The 18992-nt window shown below is 39.4% G+C and overlaps 1 protein-coding gene across 4 annotated transcripts in view; it reads right to left on the minus strand.

Annotated features, from left to right (window-relative positions):
- Positions 1-2428: 2428 nt before the first annotated feature.
- LOC111862818 (F-box/WD repeat-containing protein 7) overlaps positions 2429-18992 on the minus strand; it is an 18315-nt gene continuing 1751 nt past the window's right edge. For all 4 annotated transcript variants that reach the window (XM_023848539.2, XM_033750820.1, XM_033750822.1 and 1 more), the window contains exons 3-12: positions 13671-13747; positions 12383-12503; positions 10577-10711; positions 9919-10113; positions 9658-9837; positions 7804-7985; positions 5587-5812; positions 4223-4433; positions 3328-3432; positions 2429-3244 (exon numbers count right to left, since the gene is read on the minus strand). In XM_023848539.2, coding sequence (XP_023704307.2) covers positions 3081-3244; positions 3328-3432; positions 4223-4433; positions 5587-5812; positions 7804-7985; positions 9658-9837; positions 9919-10113; positions 10577-10711; positions 12383-12503; positions 13671-13747 — 1596 coding nt within the window. In that variant the 3' untranslated portion in view covers positions 2429-3080. The remainder of the gene's footprint in view (positions 3245-3327; positions 3433-4222; positions 4434-5586; positions 5813-7803; positions 7986-9657; positions 9838-9918; positions 10114-10576; positions 10712-12382; positions 12504-13670; positions 13748-18992) is intronic.

The raw sequence follows: 18992 nt of genomic DNA on the forward strand, positions 1-18992 counted from the left end.
GTGGCTTGCCCCCCCCTGTCAGCACTAATGGCTGGACCGCACTGCTATGTCCATTCGTCTCCATCTAGTGCTCAAGTTATGAATATCTGATGATTTACAAATACCTATGTCCCCTATAAAATTTTACGTGTCTCTGCTTAAAATCGCGAGAGATGTTCAGCTCTCATTCAAGGGATACGTTCTACAGACTGCCAGAAGTATCCTGAAGATGGAAACAGCTGGTTCCTCCAAAACACCGATAAATTGATGTTCATATTTCCCGCCATGAGTAGAGGTGTTCCTGTCCAAATGGATTTGGTGGTGGGTTGATACACCTCATGGGGGTCCCGGGAGAAAGTGACCCCACACAGGGGCTTACAATGGGAATGGAAAATAATTGTAACTACTCTGGTGTTAGAAGCAGCAGGTTCAGTAGCCCTGACACAAAATTCCCACCACTGAACCTGGTCCTATGCCATTTCAATTAAATTCGCATTTCGCCCAAACGGGGTTCTGGGGCCCACCCGGCTTCTTTTTTCCCTAGGGTTAAAGTGGCCGGGGAATAAAGCTGACCACTCACCTCCAACTAGTGCCCAAGTATAGAATATATAGATCTATACGTTAGCTCCCTCGTATGTCTTCATGGCACAGTGCTTAATTAGGTAATTAATTAAGCACAGGAACAACTTTACCTTTTTTCAGAAAACCTATTCCATTAGCCCTTTTCTGTTCGTTTAATATCCAGCCTCATTACTCATCAGCTACCTCACAAAAATCTAGAAAAGAAAGACACCAAAGATTTTTTTTTTTATTTTGAAAAAAAAAATCACGTGTGTACGAAAATAGCCTACGCAATGCCCATGCGGCCCTCTGTACCACTTTCATACAAACATCTTATACTAGCACGGCGGTCGCCCTGCGAAATTACAATTCTCCTACCATCTGTCGGTCCCCTCTGTGAACTGCTAATAGAGACATCAAAGATCGTAAACAGCAAAGACAAAACTCTAAGCACTTGTCGAAAATGTGGTGTAAATTCATAATTTCATAATGCTGCCACGGTCAGTTCACAGTCGCCGCGCGGTGTAGGGGGTCTAAAGGAGTGTATGGCAGATACGGTAGAAACTGTCTCCGTTCGCTCGAACGCTGGGATCGTGGGTTCGAATCCCACTCAAGGCATGAGTGTCTGTAATGTGTGCGTTTATTCTGTGTGTAGACAGAGACATTGGGATGGGCTGATCCCCTGTCCAAGGAGTCCTACTGACCGTGTATAGGATCAAGATCACTGCCATTTTGGAGCAATATACTGACTTCATCTACCTGTTGCTTGCTTAGCATATCTTTGCCCCTGAAAATCAAACTAGTATGTTCCTCTGAAACATTTGTGAACTGCCAGGCTACATCAGGTCACATGCCACACAACTATGCTCCACTTGACACCGTGTAGTTCAATCAATATATAATTTTTTTTCTTCTATGCACTTTCCTTCCTCTTATAGAGAATGTCCCAGGAGGAATGTGTCAGACTTCGGGAGGGTGTTCCTTATGTTAAAGTATGCCGATATAACCCAAAACACCTATGTCCAAAGTTGAACGGTTATGGAGATAATGGCCAGAGAAGTGTGAAACTTTGACAGGTGTTACACACTTGTTGATTACCAAATACGAGTACATATTAAAACTGGAAGGAATATGTGGTTTCTATAATGTTAATAATGTACATAACATGAAACTAACTTGTGAGTGACATGAAGCCATTAAATTGAACTACAAAAATAGTCGCATGCCATGTCATAGTTGTCGTTAGGGTTCCAAGCACTATACATGACACATGAATAACACTGCTGACTTCGCATTCTGGTATGCGGTTAGTGTGACTCATCACCACACTCAAGGACAAACATTGATAAGACTTGTCAGTTGACAGGTACAGTGCGTGGACCCGCCAGAAGACCACACTTGTCTGGGACCATTATCTCCTTAACCCTTCAACTTTGGACATAGGTGTTTTGGGTTATATCGGTATACTTAAACATAAGGAACACCCTCTCGAAGTCTGGCACATTCCTCCTGGGACACCCTGTATATTTGAGTGTCTTGGCCTTTAGCATCTGCCATCCATAAAATAGCCCTTTTGAGTACAATAGTTCCATCCTTATTGGCTTGCACATTGCCCTGTCACACCCTTACCTTCCCTATATCCATACCATTTTTCCCCATGTAGCTTATTCTTTTGAAACATATCTACCAAACTACATTGAGTCACATCCCAGAAGACCATCCTGGTCTGCAATGAGCTGTGCTAAATTCCAAATTCATTCTATTGTTATGAATGAAACAAGCCGGACAATATGTAACACACATGTACCTCCAGTTTGCCAAGTAATTACTAATTCCATTGCCAGATGGAGACACGGGATCTTACATTTCTGCAAATAAAACAGGGGCATGCTACACTAAGAAACAATTTATTACATGTATAATACATAACATTTTACAAAAGAAGATCTTTGAGCAATGATTCTCTGTATTCAATATGATACAAAAGATGCAAGTTTGAGGGTTGAATAATGAAACCAAATGAGTATTTGTTAGACACTTTAAAATAATCTGTCCCTGCTCTGCCACAGGAGGAGGTTCAACACAGGAGAGGTAAAGAAGAAAGGAGTGTTGCCATATTTACACATTCCATTCATGACTAAATAAATATATAAATGGCAATACAATTCATTTCATTCTATTGTCACATTATTGATAAAAACACATGAAACCTAAATCCTGTGTATTCAACCAAGAATAATCATATTTTTGTAATTACTGGCAAAGTTTAAATAACAATTGCCAAGTGATGCATGAGGCTAAAAAAAAAAAAGGGAAAAGAAAACCACATTCTTCATACATATAAAAAATAAATACCACGTTAGAAAAAGAAAGGTTACAGAATTCCGACTGGGGCACCAGACATCACAAAAGTTACTGAAAACAAATGAACAATATTACGATGCCATTCTGCACGCAACCTGCATACTGCTATGCACACAATTTTGTCCCTATCTTTATATTTAAATGCTACGTCGACCCTTCCGAAGTACACTTTCCGCTCACTTGGTCTCCACATCAAAGTCCAAAACAAGGAGCTTCGTCTCCTCCGTCCCATTCCTGCTTCCGACGGCACACACCAGTTTGGTTTCATTGGCACGAATTCGCCACACCACGCCACCGCTGCCACCACTGTCCAGAGCGACCAGATTGCGGATGAACTCACCTACCACACACAAGTTTCATGTCACTCATCATATTACGTGTTACTTGTTTAAGCAAATTTCTTAAAGTGTAAATAAGGTTTACCTGTTCGCACATCCCAGAGCTTGACGGTGCCATCATCAGATGATGTGATGACAAATCGGGTGTTGAACTGCAGGCAAGTGACTGCTGACTGGTGTTTGTTAGGGCCTGTTCAGGAAAAGCATTAAGGTTTTATCCACATTTTTTTATTGCTAGTGGGGTGGGACTAAGTCCCTTGCACTGCGGCAACTTCTGGCCTACTGTACCAGCCCCAGATGATAGGTGAGGGTGATTGTGGAGCAATTGGTGGAATGAAGATTGGCAGGGGAAACCGAAGTACTCAGGGAAAACCTGCCCCAGTGCCACTTTGTCCACCAAAAATCCCACTTGACCAGACCCGGGATCGAACCCGGGCCGCCGTGATGGAAAGCCAGCGACTAACCACTTGAGCTATGGCACGGCCATACTATATTACACAAATGTCTCCCTGCCCCATTCTATTCCTCCAAAATGACGCATAACAGCAAGAATGCAAATAAAAAAAAATCTTCTTGGAAACGCAACTTCAAGAAGACTCTCAGTTCTTCTGTTACACATAGGGGTTTGAGTCCCAGTTGATTCCTCAAGATAAACACTGGGACCACGGTGACAATACATACATAACCTTCATATGGTAAGATGTTCTGAAAGTGCATGGACCTAGAGAAAGTAACCTCAATGAAGGGCAGAAATTGCACTGTAAGTATTTCAGAATGGGTTTGCCATGAATAAAGACTGCAACTTTAAATGCTACTGAAATTTATCCTCTTGGATGTGACACCATGTGGTCTGGTAGATATTTACCCATGTTTTAGTGGAGCTTGGGGCTTCTATCTTTCAGTATCTACAAAGGATCATATCCCAGAGGACCGCATTCCTCACAGAACCTCACATCTCACATTTAAATGCCATTACTTGCCTGAGAGAGTTTGCAGGCACTGCCCTGTCACAATGTCCCACACTTTCACTGTCGAGTCTGCATTTCCAGAGACGAGGATGTTGTTCCGCAGCTCCATGCCTGACGTGAGGGACTGGTGCCCCATCAGTGTGTGCCTGCATGCTCCTGTCTCCACCTCCCACACGCGAATGCTGGTGTCCAGGGACCCGCTCACCACATGAACCCCATCGAACTATAAGATGTGAAATAGAAAATATGAGAATGACTTTGCCACCCCTTTCACTGTTACACACGAAGGAGTTCTGCTAAGCAAAAGTGGGTTTGAGATTAAGTTACAGTGTTCCATGACATGACAAAACATGTTTCATTTATATTTTATTTCAAAGTGTTGTTAGTAACTCAGACTACAGTGAAATCCCCATGTAATGTTTCTCAAATCAAGGTTTGGCCCCATTTAACACTCAACTGCAATGATTCCAAGTGAATAATCACAATGTTAATTTACATACATCTACGATTTTCCTCAGTTTCATGTTCAGACCCATTGGTGTCCAAAGAAACCTTAAATGGATGTTTCACCCTACACAGAGTTGAATGAATTTGAAAGGATGTAGAAGGAAACAGCTGTGACCTAACATCAGGTATTACCCTCGCAGGGTAGCCCAGTTATACTCCTGGGCACTGGGTTTCCTTTTTGTCGTCTCCTACAACTCGCTCTCGGTTTTAACCTCTCCCACTGGTCCAAGTTACATAGCCTCAGCATGAACACACTGAAAACACGTTTCCACAAGTTGTTATATTGTTGTGTGTGTGTATCTGCTGTCATGTAAGCATATTTCCCAAGCCGTTACCTAGCAATGGCCGCCAATGCTGGCTCCACTATTCTGACCTTCAGCCGGCATGACACAGTATCTTCCTGTATACTGAAAACCTAAAGTTTTGTGAGCTAAATAATCAATGGTACTAAGCAGATGATCTTTCTAATGGAAAGAAATTATTTTTCTGTGAGGTAGCAACTGAACTTTTAATTACTCGCATGAATTTTGGGCTTTACAGAGTTAAGAGTTTTAGAGCATCCTTTATGGAAAAGAAAGACACTGAAATCCATGTATTTTAATGAGAACCTCAAATTTGAAATGTCTGCTGAGCTTATCACGCGCATAAGACATGTGAGGGTACGTCACTCCTTCAGTAGGCAAGCTGATGAAAGAAAAGACTCCGCGTATTCAATGAGACCTCTGGCATGGTGATTCTGTTTTCCATTGTACCTTGAAAATAGGATCTAGTAAGTTTTTTAATGATTATGTAATAATCTGCATCACTATCTGATGATGTACCTTCAAATATCTTTTAGCCATACAACACATGTGTCACCTGGAAATTACCTGGAGGGAGTAAACCCGGTTGGTGTGCCCCTGAAGTGTGTGCAGGCATTCTTCCCGCTCTGGGTTCCAGACCTTCACCATGTAGTCATATGCACCGCTTACTACAAGGCGTCCATCATACTGAACACATCGAACAGCTGCAAGATGTCCTACCAGCACGTGTAAGCACTCCCCACTCTCAATGTTCCACACCCGCAGCGTGGCATCTCGTGACCCACTGACAACCCTGGACAGATGGCAACACAATACAGCAACAGCATACAGGCTGTTAGATTTGAGGATCTCACAACAGAGGCTACAAAGTCAGTCTTCTGAGTTGTCACTACCACGTGCATTTCCTACCAACCACACAGTGGGGGCAGTAGGCAAGCCGGGCATCTGCATCCTACATGGTGTCTTGGAAAAAAAGAGTCTACAGCATGGGGGGGGGAAGAACTAAATGTGCCAGACATTAATACCCAGAATTCCTCTTCTCCTGCACTTCCATGGATTAGGTCTCCTGGCCTATTCCAATTCAGAGTTAATTTCTGAAAGTATGAATGTTTTAAATATCTGGTAAGACTCCGACTCCATGACTGATGGACCAGCCCATCTCAAGGCTAAAAATATTAAAAAATAAATTACTAGGTTATCCAGAATATTTTTGGCATTCAGTAAAAATTGACTTAACTGGTTTAAACATTAAGTTGTCGGCAAATTTTCTGGTTGTCGCACTTTGGGGGGGGGGAGACGCCCTGGTGATGGCCATGTCCATGTGATTTGGCAGATCATTACCAATGTTTCCAGGAAACCTGTTACCTTCACCTTCAGTACAGCAAAGTCTTCTCTGTATCAAGTGTCTCATTCTTAATAAATTATATATATGACAAGCAAAGGGAGCACACGGTAGCATAGCTGGTTTAGGCACTATGCTGCAAGCCAGAAGGTTGTGGGTTAAAGATCCAATGAGGTGGATTTTTTTTCTTTCAATTTACCTAATCCTTCCAGCCACACAATGGCCCTGGGATCGACTCAGCCTCCAACAGAAATGAGTACCAGGAATCTTCCGGGAGGGGGGGGTGTAAAAGGCAGCCGATGCATAAGGCTGACAACCTTACCGTCATCTGTTTGCTGACTGCCTAGAGAAAATGTGGGATCCTCGATGTCTCACAACCCTATGGGCCTTCACGGCCTGTTACAGGGTTAGATTTACCTTTACCTTTACCTTTTTTATGACCAGCAAAAGTACCAACCATTGGCCCTGAAAAAGAATTCTGAAATTCATCTACAGGGAAATGTTTTTGAGTATACAGTAAATGTCATGTAAGCATATGACATTCATGAAATACTTCCTGTACTAAAGAATTTAGTGACTGAATCTTTTAATCAGAAAGAAATGCTTTTCATCATAAATTTTGAGCACATAAATCAGAAAAATCTGAAGTATACACGTAATTAAATTAAATATTTATTTATTTATGCATTAAGGTTAGAAGAAATGAAAGTTTACTCATAACATTAAAAAAATTAGGAATGAAGATCCAAAAAGGATTAATAAACTATAAAAGTATATACTCTTTTTTTATTTTTCTCAAGGGGTGAGACTGAGTCTACTTGGTACTGTGGCCACTGTTTGGCCTCTTGTACCAGCCCTATATTATAGATGACGATGATGATGATGATGACTGTGGGATAATTGGTGGAATGCGAATTGTCTGAGAAAACCGAAGTACTTGGAGAAAACTTGCCCCAGTGCCACTTTGTCAACCACAGATCCCACATGACCTGACTCCGGCTGCCGCAGTGGGAAGCCAGCAACTAACCACCTGAGCTATGGCGTGGCCGCCTGCAATAATTTTCTTGGTATAGCTATGTATTCTCTGTTCAGTCCATGGAAGGAAACAGAAAATTTACAGAGTACTGACAAGGTTACACTTTTACATAACCCAATGAAGGATCTGTCCTATATGGCATACACTGGGGTTTGTGGTGGACAAAGTGGTGCTGGGGCAGGTTTTCTCCGAGTACTTCGGTTATCCCTTGCTAATCTTCATTTTACCAATTGCTCCATAATCACCCTCACCTATCATCTGGGGCTGGAACAATAGGTCAGAAGTGGCCGCAGTACAAGGGATTTAGTCCCACCCCACTAGCAAGGGCCAAGAAGGCCTACCCCTCATACATTCATACAGTCATTCATATGAACTGCAAAATAAACTTAGTGGTGTGTCAGCTTACTTTTTCCCATGCAGGTGCATACAGCGCACAGTGGAGGTGTGTCCATACAGGGTATGCAAACAGTGTCCTGATTCTGCATTCCACACCTTCAGGGTGCGATCTGTGCTGCCACTGATTATTATACTACCAGACATCTGTGAAGACCAGACTCCGCCTGTGTGGCCCACCAGAGTACGAAGACACTGAAAACATAAATACAGACAACATGCTGCATATTCACTCACTGTGTATCACACAACTAGCACAGAGATTGGTGTAATTTCAGAGGGAAATCTAATCGTCTTCTGACAAATCCTCCTCTATTTTCACCAACCTTTCATAAATGCATCTCTCAGCTCTCATTTTATCTTATTTATTTAAGGATTATTTCTTACTGAAAAAGTCATAACACAACAATCAATAATACATGTAAGCAGCTCTAGGAGATACATTTTGCTATATGTTTTGGCATTCAAAAGGCCATCATCATATGATACACAACAGTATGCATTCACTGAAAATTATTTAAGGACTATTTAATGACAGTTGGTATCCCAAACCATACGTCAAATGATTGCGTGACAGTGAATAATGAACTTGAAAGGATGTGGAAAGAAGTGACTGTGACCTAATTTGTGGTACTATCTCAGAATTTGCCTGGAGAGACCAAAGAAAACAATGAAAACCTCAGTCAGGATATCTGGTGTCCTGGCCTGAGATTCAGTCTGGACCCCTCCTGAATTCAAGCCAACTTGCTTGGTCTGAAACATTTCAACCATTTTTCAAGAACAAAATTATCACACAAGTGTAGAAAGTACCAGTAGTTATGTCTCTTAAGGTGTGTCCACATTACTCGTGCTCGTGTGACTCGCTATGCTCACGAGCAATGTGGACGATATGACAAGTCACGAGACAAGTGAATTTTAAATTTTTAATTTAAAAACTATAGCCAATAAATTAAAATACAACTACAGCCTATACACATTATGAGTAAATATATGGATCCTCATGTGCCAAAGCCTGGTGAGCAACTGAAGTAGTGTGGATGAAGATTTACGAGCACAAGTAAAAGCCAGACAAGTCTCCCGATGAGCACAAGCCTGATGAGCATGAGAACGTGCAATGTGGATGCACCTTTATGATCCTCTGTGTAGAATGACTGACAAAATCGATGACAATTCCATCCTGATATCATTCTCATACTCCTTCCGGCTGGGGGCACGCGGTAGCGTAGTTGTTGAGGGGCTATGCTAGAAGCCGGAAGGTTGCGGGTTCAAGTCCCAATGAGGTCATTGGATTTTTTTCAGTTGACCTAATCCTTCCAGCTGCACTAGGCCCTGGGGTTTACTCAGCCTCTAACAGAAATGAGTACCAGGAATTAACTAAATAATTTTCCCGGGGAGTGAAGTGCGGCCGGCACGTAAGGCTGACAACCTCCACCATCTTTCAGCCGATTGTCTAGATAGTGTGGGACCCTCAACGTCTCACAACCCTATGGGCCTTCACAGCCTGGTACAGGGATAGCTTCACTTTTTTACTTTACTCCTTCTGGCTAGGATCAGAATCCATACGAAAATGAATCAACTTTTGACCTATCATGAAAAATTGCCATTTCTCATCCAAAAATTGGATTTGGAAGAAATTTGGTCACAACCAGCCTACAAAGAAGTCTTATATAAGAAACCTACAACTCTGGTTCTACATGCTTGCTCTATGGGGATCCAACAACATATGTGTCATTCTTATGATGCTGTATAGGAATATAATTTAACATGCTTGTCATGACAAGACTGCGACCTACATTCAATAAGCACTGTACCAAACTTGGTAACCCAGATCCCTGTGTACCAACAATTATTACGGTATAGAACATACCTTTCCAGTAGTGGCTGACCAAACTTTGAGTGTGTTATCATCCGAGCCGCTGACGATTCGATTCCCTGAGAACTGCAGGCACGTTATAACATGGTCATCATGACCCTTGAGAACTTTTGGTGGCCGGATAGGCTTTATCCTCCAGTTCATCTCGATGGTATGCTGCCTCATGAATGCAGCCTGTAACTCACATTGTCATTAGTATCCGCACAACTGGGCAACATTCTTTATATTTCGATGAACATTGAATGAAGCACTGACCTTCCAAGGAGAACTGACGGAAGGAACCCGCTGTCGTCTCCTGTGGATAGCCTCCCGCACCTCATCAATCCCTGCCTCACGACACTTTTCCCGCCACAAGAGATTATCCTCTGCTAGGAACCGCCAGCTGCGACATGTCTGCGCTGCACGCAGAAGATCGCGTGGCTCCAGAAATGACAACACATAGAGTGCCAACTGTAAACGAATAAATACCATAGATTGAAAATGATTGGTAGAACAAACAACTGTTCATTAACAAAACATAACACCCTGAAACCTGGATCATGACTGTAATCTGTACTATCAACATTTAGTATCGTGGCATCATCACAGAACGTTAGGGACATTTCAAGATGCCACTTCGGACATAAAATTAATGCTGAAGCATAGCCTACTTCTTCACCCAAATTTCCATGTATAAGATTATTAATCAAACTTCAGCTGTAGCTTGCCAGACCTTGAAAGAACTGGAATATATGGCAATCCTTGGCTGATTTTCGCTATTCTCTTTCATTTCCATTACAAATACAGTATGTTAAAATTCCACTTCCATGGAAAAATGGCTGCTCTAACAGGTGAAGTCTCCCAGTATATGACAGTGAATGTGTTAAATGAATCTTCATTTTCAGTCCATTCACAAGCAACGCAAAGTCCTCACCTCTTTTGGAAGAAGTGATATGAAGTCTCTCTGAAACTGCGGTTCTATCACCTGCATCATGTGCCTCACTTGCGTCGGTTCACATGTTTCAATCAGTTGATCGATAGCCAGCAGTCGCTCTGCATTTGACCATCTCTGTAACAACACAAACATCACAACAATGAGATGAAGAGTCACGTACAAAATGAGGATCACAGTGCAAATTTCAAACTGTTTTTAATTTTCTGCACTGAGACTATCATAGCAACTTCCAAGATTATTGCATGCTGGGGTGTGACACCATGTTGTTTGTCAGATGGGTACCAATGTTTCAAAGAAACCAGCTGCCTACATCTTCAGAATATCAGAGGAAGCTGTACAAGGAAAATTGGATGACAGGTATAGAACAGACAACTGGGATGACCACAGCTACAAGAGAACAAAGTACTTGCGTTTTAGTGGGGTGATACAAGTAACTTTAAAACTTTGTCTCTGAAGAGTACAGACTGTTTCTGTAAATATGCAATGAACACTGTGCAGTTTTTGTACACTGCCTGGTGGGGGGGCTCAAGTCAGGGCCAGAAATGGGGGGGGGGCAGATATGGTACATGCCCATTACCATATTCAAGAGCTCATTTTAAAACCTATTTCCGGTGTTTAAAGCCATTCCCCATGAAACAAATACAAATGAATCCCATACAGCTAACGATAACAAGAAACGGATGCATAATATATTTGTAGCACCAACTTTTATAATAAGTATCTCCTACTAAGACAGAGCTAGTCTATACTATGCTTGAGCATCTAACTAAGTCTGAAAAGCCACCTCCACCCCTGGTCCAAATACTGATCCATATTCTACATGAATTAACTCTGTCATGAAAGAATACAAGACCTATGATTCTTTTAGCAGAGGGATAATGAACCTTTATCAGTGCATGATGCCAAATGATATCAAAGATTACTTATCTACATGATGAGGTGCCAGCTGTCCCTCTACTTCAGTACTGTGTGGTAAGCTTAATGAAATATCTACTCCTCCACACTTGTGAGACACGTCTTCAGCTGATGATTACTGTTTTCTGAGATGTGATGCCATGTAGCTTGACAGATGGGTACAAATGTTCCAAATGAACCCGTTACGTCTGCCACCAAGGTACAAGAATGTTTTGAATGAATTTGTTGTTTCCATTTTCTGCTCTGAAAATAGAGGCAGCAGAATCTTCCAAAACATTGGCATCCCATCGACCACACTATAGCATCTCACATCCCAGAAGGCCAAACTCTTCATAGAGGGACCTCTTCTTTTCACTTCACATGCATCCATCATCACTCCTGGCAAATCATGTAATACTTTGCAATTAATTCTTTATGACCCTTAGCCAAGGTTGCTTGTTTACCAGTTATTGGACTGGACTGATATGGTGGACTGAGGTCAAAATATTTCTCTTTCAGAACGAACTTCAAGCACATAATCTTTTCCTCTCTTACTAGATTGTGAATGCCACTACCTTTTGCAAACCTCTGGAAGAACAATGAGCATTCTCTACTCATTTCTTTTTCTGCCATGAAATGCATCAAACTGTTACTGACAGTTATGTGATACCCAGAGTCATTAGAGAGTAAAACATGGTCATGAGTTCAGGATGCCTCAAAACCAAGAATAACTGTGCTGGTGAGGGCCAGTGCCAATTTTAATGTTACTGTGCTGCAAAATATGGGTGTGCAGGCAGAAGCCAGAAACAGTCATGCTAGGAGTGAGTGTGTTTTGTGTTTAAGCGTCCCATGACTTGGCAGTCATAAATAACAGCCTCGTTCATGTCTTACCTTGAACTGGTACAGCCAGTCGTTCATCTCGGGCGGTGGGTTGTCTTTTGAAGGAATGACACTCCTCTGCACTTTCACTTTCTCCAGTGGGATGCATCCTTCAACAGTTTTCTTCTTCAAACTGCACACAAAGCACATCACTTGCAATCACAGAGGCATAAGTACAGACAGCTCATAATGAAACTAACCAAGCAACCAACGAACAGAGTACAGAGTATTCATAGGGCACCAGATAATTACCACAACATAAGATCTAGAAGTTCGTGCCGACGCCGCATTAACACGGTTTCTGTGTTTCTGGGCATTGTCCACTATCCTGCTTGTTATTTATATACCCTATCTTGTGTTGTTACTGGTGTCCATATAAAGGAACTGGCTCTACCGATTGGGCCCAATTACATAGGCTTCTACCTGAGGATGGCGACAGAATCCACTCTACAAAACATGGCATTTTAAACAAACAAAAAAAAAAAACAGGACAACTGATATGTCCAGAAACACAGTAATTGTATTACAAACACAGTCTTCTGGGATGTAGCACCATATACTTAAATTTGTTATTTAATGACACTATCTGCATCAAGTCAGACAACAGGATGCTTAATGAATGTGTAGCAGTTGGTGGATTGAAAATTAACAGGGGAAATCAAAGCACTTTGAGTAAACTTGGCCAAATTCCACTTTGTTCACCACAAATCCCACATAACCTGACCTGGTACTGAAAGAGGGCCACCACAGTGGGAAGCCAGTGACTAGTATGACGCATGCTTTTACATACATATTTTATAATTGTTCAATGATTTACTCATTGTAATTTGTCTCAGATAACATGTGTAATTGTGATGAATTAAGTATAATTAATTTGCCAAGATCAAGAAAATGTGGATCAATACGTCCACTCCCTCACATGCCTTCATGAAGTAGTGCTTAATTACTTAAGCACAGGGAAATAAAAAAAAATGTTGCTGCTGTCCAAAGCAGCATGGGATCCAGGGACAGGAACCTCCTACAGCTCATATAAATTCAACTATGAATAATATTCTCAAGCTTCTAATAAACATGCATGTGCAAATGCATTTAAGCTATCACGCAACAAAGGCAGTGGTAACATCACAGTCTACTGGGATGTGACACTGTGTAACACGACAGGCAGGCATAACATTTCAAAGGCACCTCCATGAACACTGGTATCTGTAGAGCAAGAGAAATGGAGCCCCATACCAGAAGACTGTGATCTTAACACTCACTGCTGCGAGAATTTAAAATCTCATACACAGAGGTATCTCACCTCAACATGGCAGTCTTATCATCTGGGAAGAGTTTCTTGCATGGAAACCCATTTTGTACTTCAAGTTTCCGCTTCCGCTGGAAGAAAAAGGAATGTCAAACAGAATGCAGAACACTGTTTATGGGGGTGTCATAGTAGTCACTTGGTTCCATAAAAAACTGGTCCAGGTGACAAAATCTTACATATGCTATAGCCTCACAATCACATAGGATGACAGCTTTACCTTTCTGCCTCTACAAACGAATACTGGCTGCTGTCTCCTTCCAGATCCTTATATATCACAATTCATGACTATCTTCTTATCCCTTGTTGCCATGACATGGCTCAACCTCAGGTTGCAGATGGAGGAGACAGAGCTTCAAGTTAAGGAGTTAGTTACACATATAATGAATAAACAGTACCAGACAGCCATCAAAGGGTGATTCTCCAGCTTGAAGATTAGAATAGTAACATGTTACAAAATGATATAGTGATGCTTGGATTCAGATTAATTCTTTTGGAACAAGCACAGAACAGGTGGAATCTGGATTTTCAGAGATCTGTATGAGTCAGGTTGACTAAAAACTGCAATTAAGAGATTAGCACAGTAAAAAGATAGGTTTAGCTGGAGTACAGGAGGTCAGACAGGACAAAGGCAGCACCATAACGGGAAATACCACCATCAGATGTGGACTGGACTTTATCATACTTAGAGAATACATGGCATTTACATGAGTAGACATTGTTACTGATAGAAGGTCATACATACAAGAGGTCCATGATTTATTTTATCCGTCTTCTAGTGCATACATTTATTTATCCCCTCCTTTCACTCTCACTACATGTTTCGGCACCAATGTGCCATCTTCAGGTGCTGATCCAATCCACGACAAACTAATTCATTGCATGCCTTGTCTTTACATACTAAAATAACTAAAATATATATTTATCATATATACTGACAAATGTCAAGTGTTAAAATACTAAAACTGTACAGCATATTTCTTTCCTACGTCGTGTTTCATTACGCGAGTCACGTCTATCATCCTCTGTTGGAGCACTCTCTCTTTCACTATCGTGTATTNGAGGTCACTAGTGTGGTATTATCTTTCTGAACATGCTTATAATGAAGAACAAAAATGACAACACAGAAGGCACTTTCTGTGAAGAACCAGAATGTATATTTGATCAACTCCCCAGGAACCAAATGAAAACACAGTTGGGAGGTTTCAATGCAAACTAGGAAGAAACTGTAAACTGATAAGCAAATGGGCAATGTAAATGTCTGATATGAAGAGTTTTAATTCCGAGAAGCCAACTGATGTGGAAGCTTGAGAACAAAACCAGGTTAAATTATCAAATAGGTTCGTTACTTTGGATAGTTTAGATGACACTGTAATCACACAGATTCTTTAAATAATTATTTTCTAACTATAGCTAACAAAATTAATTCCAATAATGCAAATGTTGGCCACATTAGAGAGTGTGATAGTGACAAATATTTAGATTATCTGTCTCAAGCTTTCACAACTCCCCTAAAATTAAATTCAACCATACCTCCACTAAAGAAATTTAAAACATAATTAAGTCTTTAAACCCAAAAAATTCTAATGGGTATGATGAAATTTTGGTCAAAATTCTAAAAACCAGCGTGCCTTCCATTAGCTCTCCATTAACTTATATCTTACAAATGGTGTCTTCCCCACTTGGTTGAAATATTCAGAAATAAAACCACTATTTAAAAATGGAGATAAAACTAATGTGACTAACTAAAGACTTATTCCATTACTAACATCCTTTTTAAAGTTCATGATTTATTTCAACCGTCTTCCAGTGCATACACTCATCTATCTCCTCCTCTCACTCGCAATACATGTTTCGGCACAAAAGTGCCATCTTCAGGTGCTTATTCGATCTACACTAAACTAGTTCATTGCATGCCCTGTCGTCTTCATATTAAAAAAACTAAAATATATATTTATCATATATATATTGATAAATGTTAAATGTTAAAAATATTAAAATTGTTCAGGATTTTTCATCCCTACGTCGTATCTCACTATGCGAGTCACACCTATCCTCTTCTGTTGGAGCACTCTTTCACTATCGTGTGTGTATTGTGCTTTGTGTTGTGTCTTGCTCCTGTGACTGCGTGTGTTATACTGCTGGGCCTCCTGGCTTTTTAAAGTTGTTGAAAAGGTTACATATGAAAGACTACACCAACATATAATGAGTAACATCACATTAGCAAATTAACAATATGATTTTAGGAGTAATTCATCTACAGAAACTGCCTTGTATAAATTAATTAATGAAATATTAAATGCACTGAACAACATAATATTAGTTTGTGGCATATTCTGTGATTTGAAGAAAGCATTTGACTGTGTCATTTATGACATTTTACTATTTAAACTGGAATTTCATTGAATAGTTGGTAAGGCCAATGCACTGGTAAAATCCTACTTCAGAAACGGATATCAGAGAGTTGTAATTAATAATTGACCTATTCATTCCAGATGGGGCAAAGTTAATAACAGTGTTCCCCAGGGATTGATTCTGGGACCTTTATTGTTTCTTTTATATATAAACGACTTGCCGAACATTATAATTAGTAAATCCAAAACTGTTCTTTTTGCAGACGACACCAGTATAATATCGCAAATTCTGGTCCTTTAAATTATGAAAACAAAATTATTCAAATATTTGAAAACATAAATGATTGGTTTAGAGTTTAATTTATTTAAATCAAATTATATTTAAGCATCCTGTTGCACTCCATACGATAAATGATATAAACTCCGTCTCAAGTGCAAACAATATATTTTGTGTCTTTGATCTTGCTCCCTACACTACATGTTTCGGCCTCAGACGGCCATCATTAGGTGTATAACACTCACGTCGCTGTCACACTGCACCCAGTTCAAAATTTAACATCTACAACACTCTCCCTGTCATTATCAACTTCTACTTCGTTGATAGCTGTCCACCCATAGGTTTAAAGGTTTAAAATTNCAAATTTTGATAAAACACACTTTATACAATTTTTGACTAATAATAGCTATACAATGTATATGCATACCGACTATGGTAACAATCAAATTGCCAGATCTACTAACATCAAATTTCTTGGATTAATTATAGACAGTATGTTGTCATGAAAAGGGAATGTTGAATGGCTTATGTTTAAATTAGGTTTGGCCTGTTAAACCTTATATGTCACGGGAAACAAAAAGAATGATTTATTTCTCATAATATCATTCTGTTATGACTTATGGTATAATTTTCTGGGGTAATTCTCCCCATAATATTCATACTGTTAGGCTACAGAAAAGGGCAGTTAGAATTATTACTAATTCTAAAAGTAGAGAGTCTTAAAGCTGTATATTATGCATATTATTATTCATTGGTGAAATATGGAATAATATATTTGGGAAATACATAAGACAGTCATAAGGGCTTTGTTACACAAAAGAAAATAACAATAAGAATAAAGATGGGAGTGGGCCCAACTCATACATGTAGAGATCTATTCAAAAAGCTTGTCATACTAGCAATGCCATGTGTATATTTGCTCTCACTGATGACATTTGGTGTTAATAATTTGGATAAGTTTCAAACCAGTAACTCTGTCTATGTCATTGGTACCAGAAGGAATGACCACCTTTGTATACCTTCAACACATCTATCATCCTATCAGAGGGGTGTATTATTCAGGCATCAAGCTCTTTCATATTCTGCCATCAAATACCACAGTTTTAAAAAATAATAAAAAGCAATTTAGGTTTGTTTTACGAAATTATTTGCAAAGTAACGCATTTTACTCAACTGATGAATTTGTCGAGCATGTAAGTGGCTCAAAGAGTTAATAAATGATCTGTGTGCATGAATTACACATTGTTGAGACTTGCTTGTTGTAAGTGTAGTAGTATGTATGTCTGTTTTTGTTATGAATTTTAATATTTTATGACGTAACTGTTTGGATGATACGGCTTGCCAGTGTGTGTGGAATGGCAAGGTGTGATTTGACAGTGGTTTCTTCACGACCTATGTCTGCTGTCCTGACAACTTGAGCTATTCTGTCTTAGTCTTTATTTTATATTTTATTGGACCAAGGACGAATGATGTGTAGTCATCGTGAATTTGTAATATGTGACATGTTTTATATCCAGCCCTACAGGAAGATGACTGGATCCATGAAGTGATAAATAAATGCAAAATGTAAATGTAAAATTGTTTTGAAACAGAAAATTTTGCCCCTCCAATCACAGTACATATTTTCTCTCCTGTCGTTTATGGTTAAAAACAGAGAACAATTTAAATCTAACTCCGAGATTCATAGAACTGGTGAAAGACATAATAACAATTTCCATTATCCAATATGTAATTTAACAGTGTTCCAAAAAAAACATACTATTTTGGAGTCAAGGTTTTGATAATCTTCCTTCTAGGTCAATGAACTTAGCTCATGACATGAAACAATTTAGATGTGCCTTAAAAAGATTTATACTTTTAAATTCATTTTACTCACTGGAAGAATAATTTTATTTCAATATTAATTAATGATCTTGGTCTGTTATATGCTGGACAGCTAGCAGTATATTTTTATGTTTGATTATTGTAGTCTTGTTTGATATTAGTATGTTGCATGCTTTTACATATATATTTTATAACTGTTTAATGATTTACTCATTGTGATTTGTCTTGGATAACACGTGTAATTGTGATGGATTAAGTATAATTAATTTGTATCTATGTAACTGATGTGATTTGTCTTGTTGCCATTGACTATTTCTATATCCACTGTCTTCCAGCAATGTATGGATCCATGGAATGTAAATAAATGAATGAATCAATTAATCAACTGAGCTTTAGAAACTGTTTTCAAGACTGCTAAATTATTATAGTCATCTATTATTATATTGTCATATTATATTATGTCTGTATTACTATATTATTATTATTATTATTATTATTATTGTTATTATTATTATTATCATCATCATCATTTATTATTATATTGTCATATTATTTCTGTATTATTATATAGTATTAGTATTAATATTAATCTTTGACTTGTCCCATATCATGTATAATGATCCATGGATGAAATAAAATTGAATTGAATTGAATTGAATTAGATGGTATCAGAGAGAATATCAAATCTTCACCAAAGACAGTTTAGGTTATTCAAGGGTTAAAGTTGCCTAAGCAATCGTCTCAGGAAGAACATTAAAAATTATTACAGCAACAGAAACAAGCTCAACTGAAGGGTTGCAGAATCCAAGCCAATATGTGAAGATAACACGAACGATGTCAGAAGCAAAACATTATTCTCTTCAC

This window comes from Cryptotermes secundus, unplaced genomic scaffold, assembly GCF_002891405.2.
Source record: "Cryptotermes secundus unplaced genomic scaffold, Csec_1.0 scaffold462, whole genome shotgun sequence".
NCBI lineage: Eukaryota > Metazoa > Arthropoda > Insecta > Blattodea > Kalotermitidae > Cryptotermes > Cryptotermes secundus.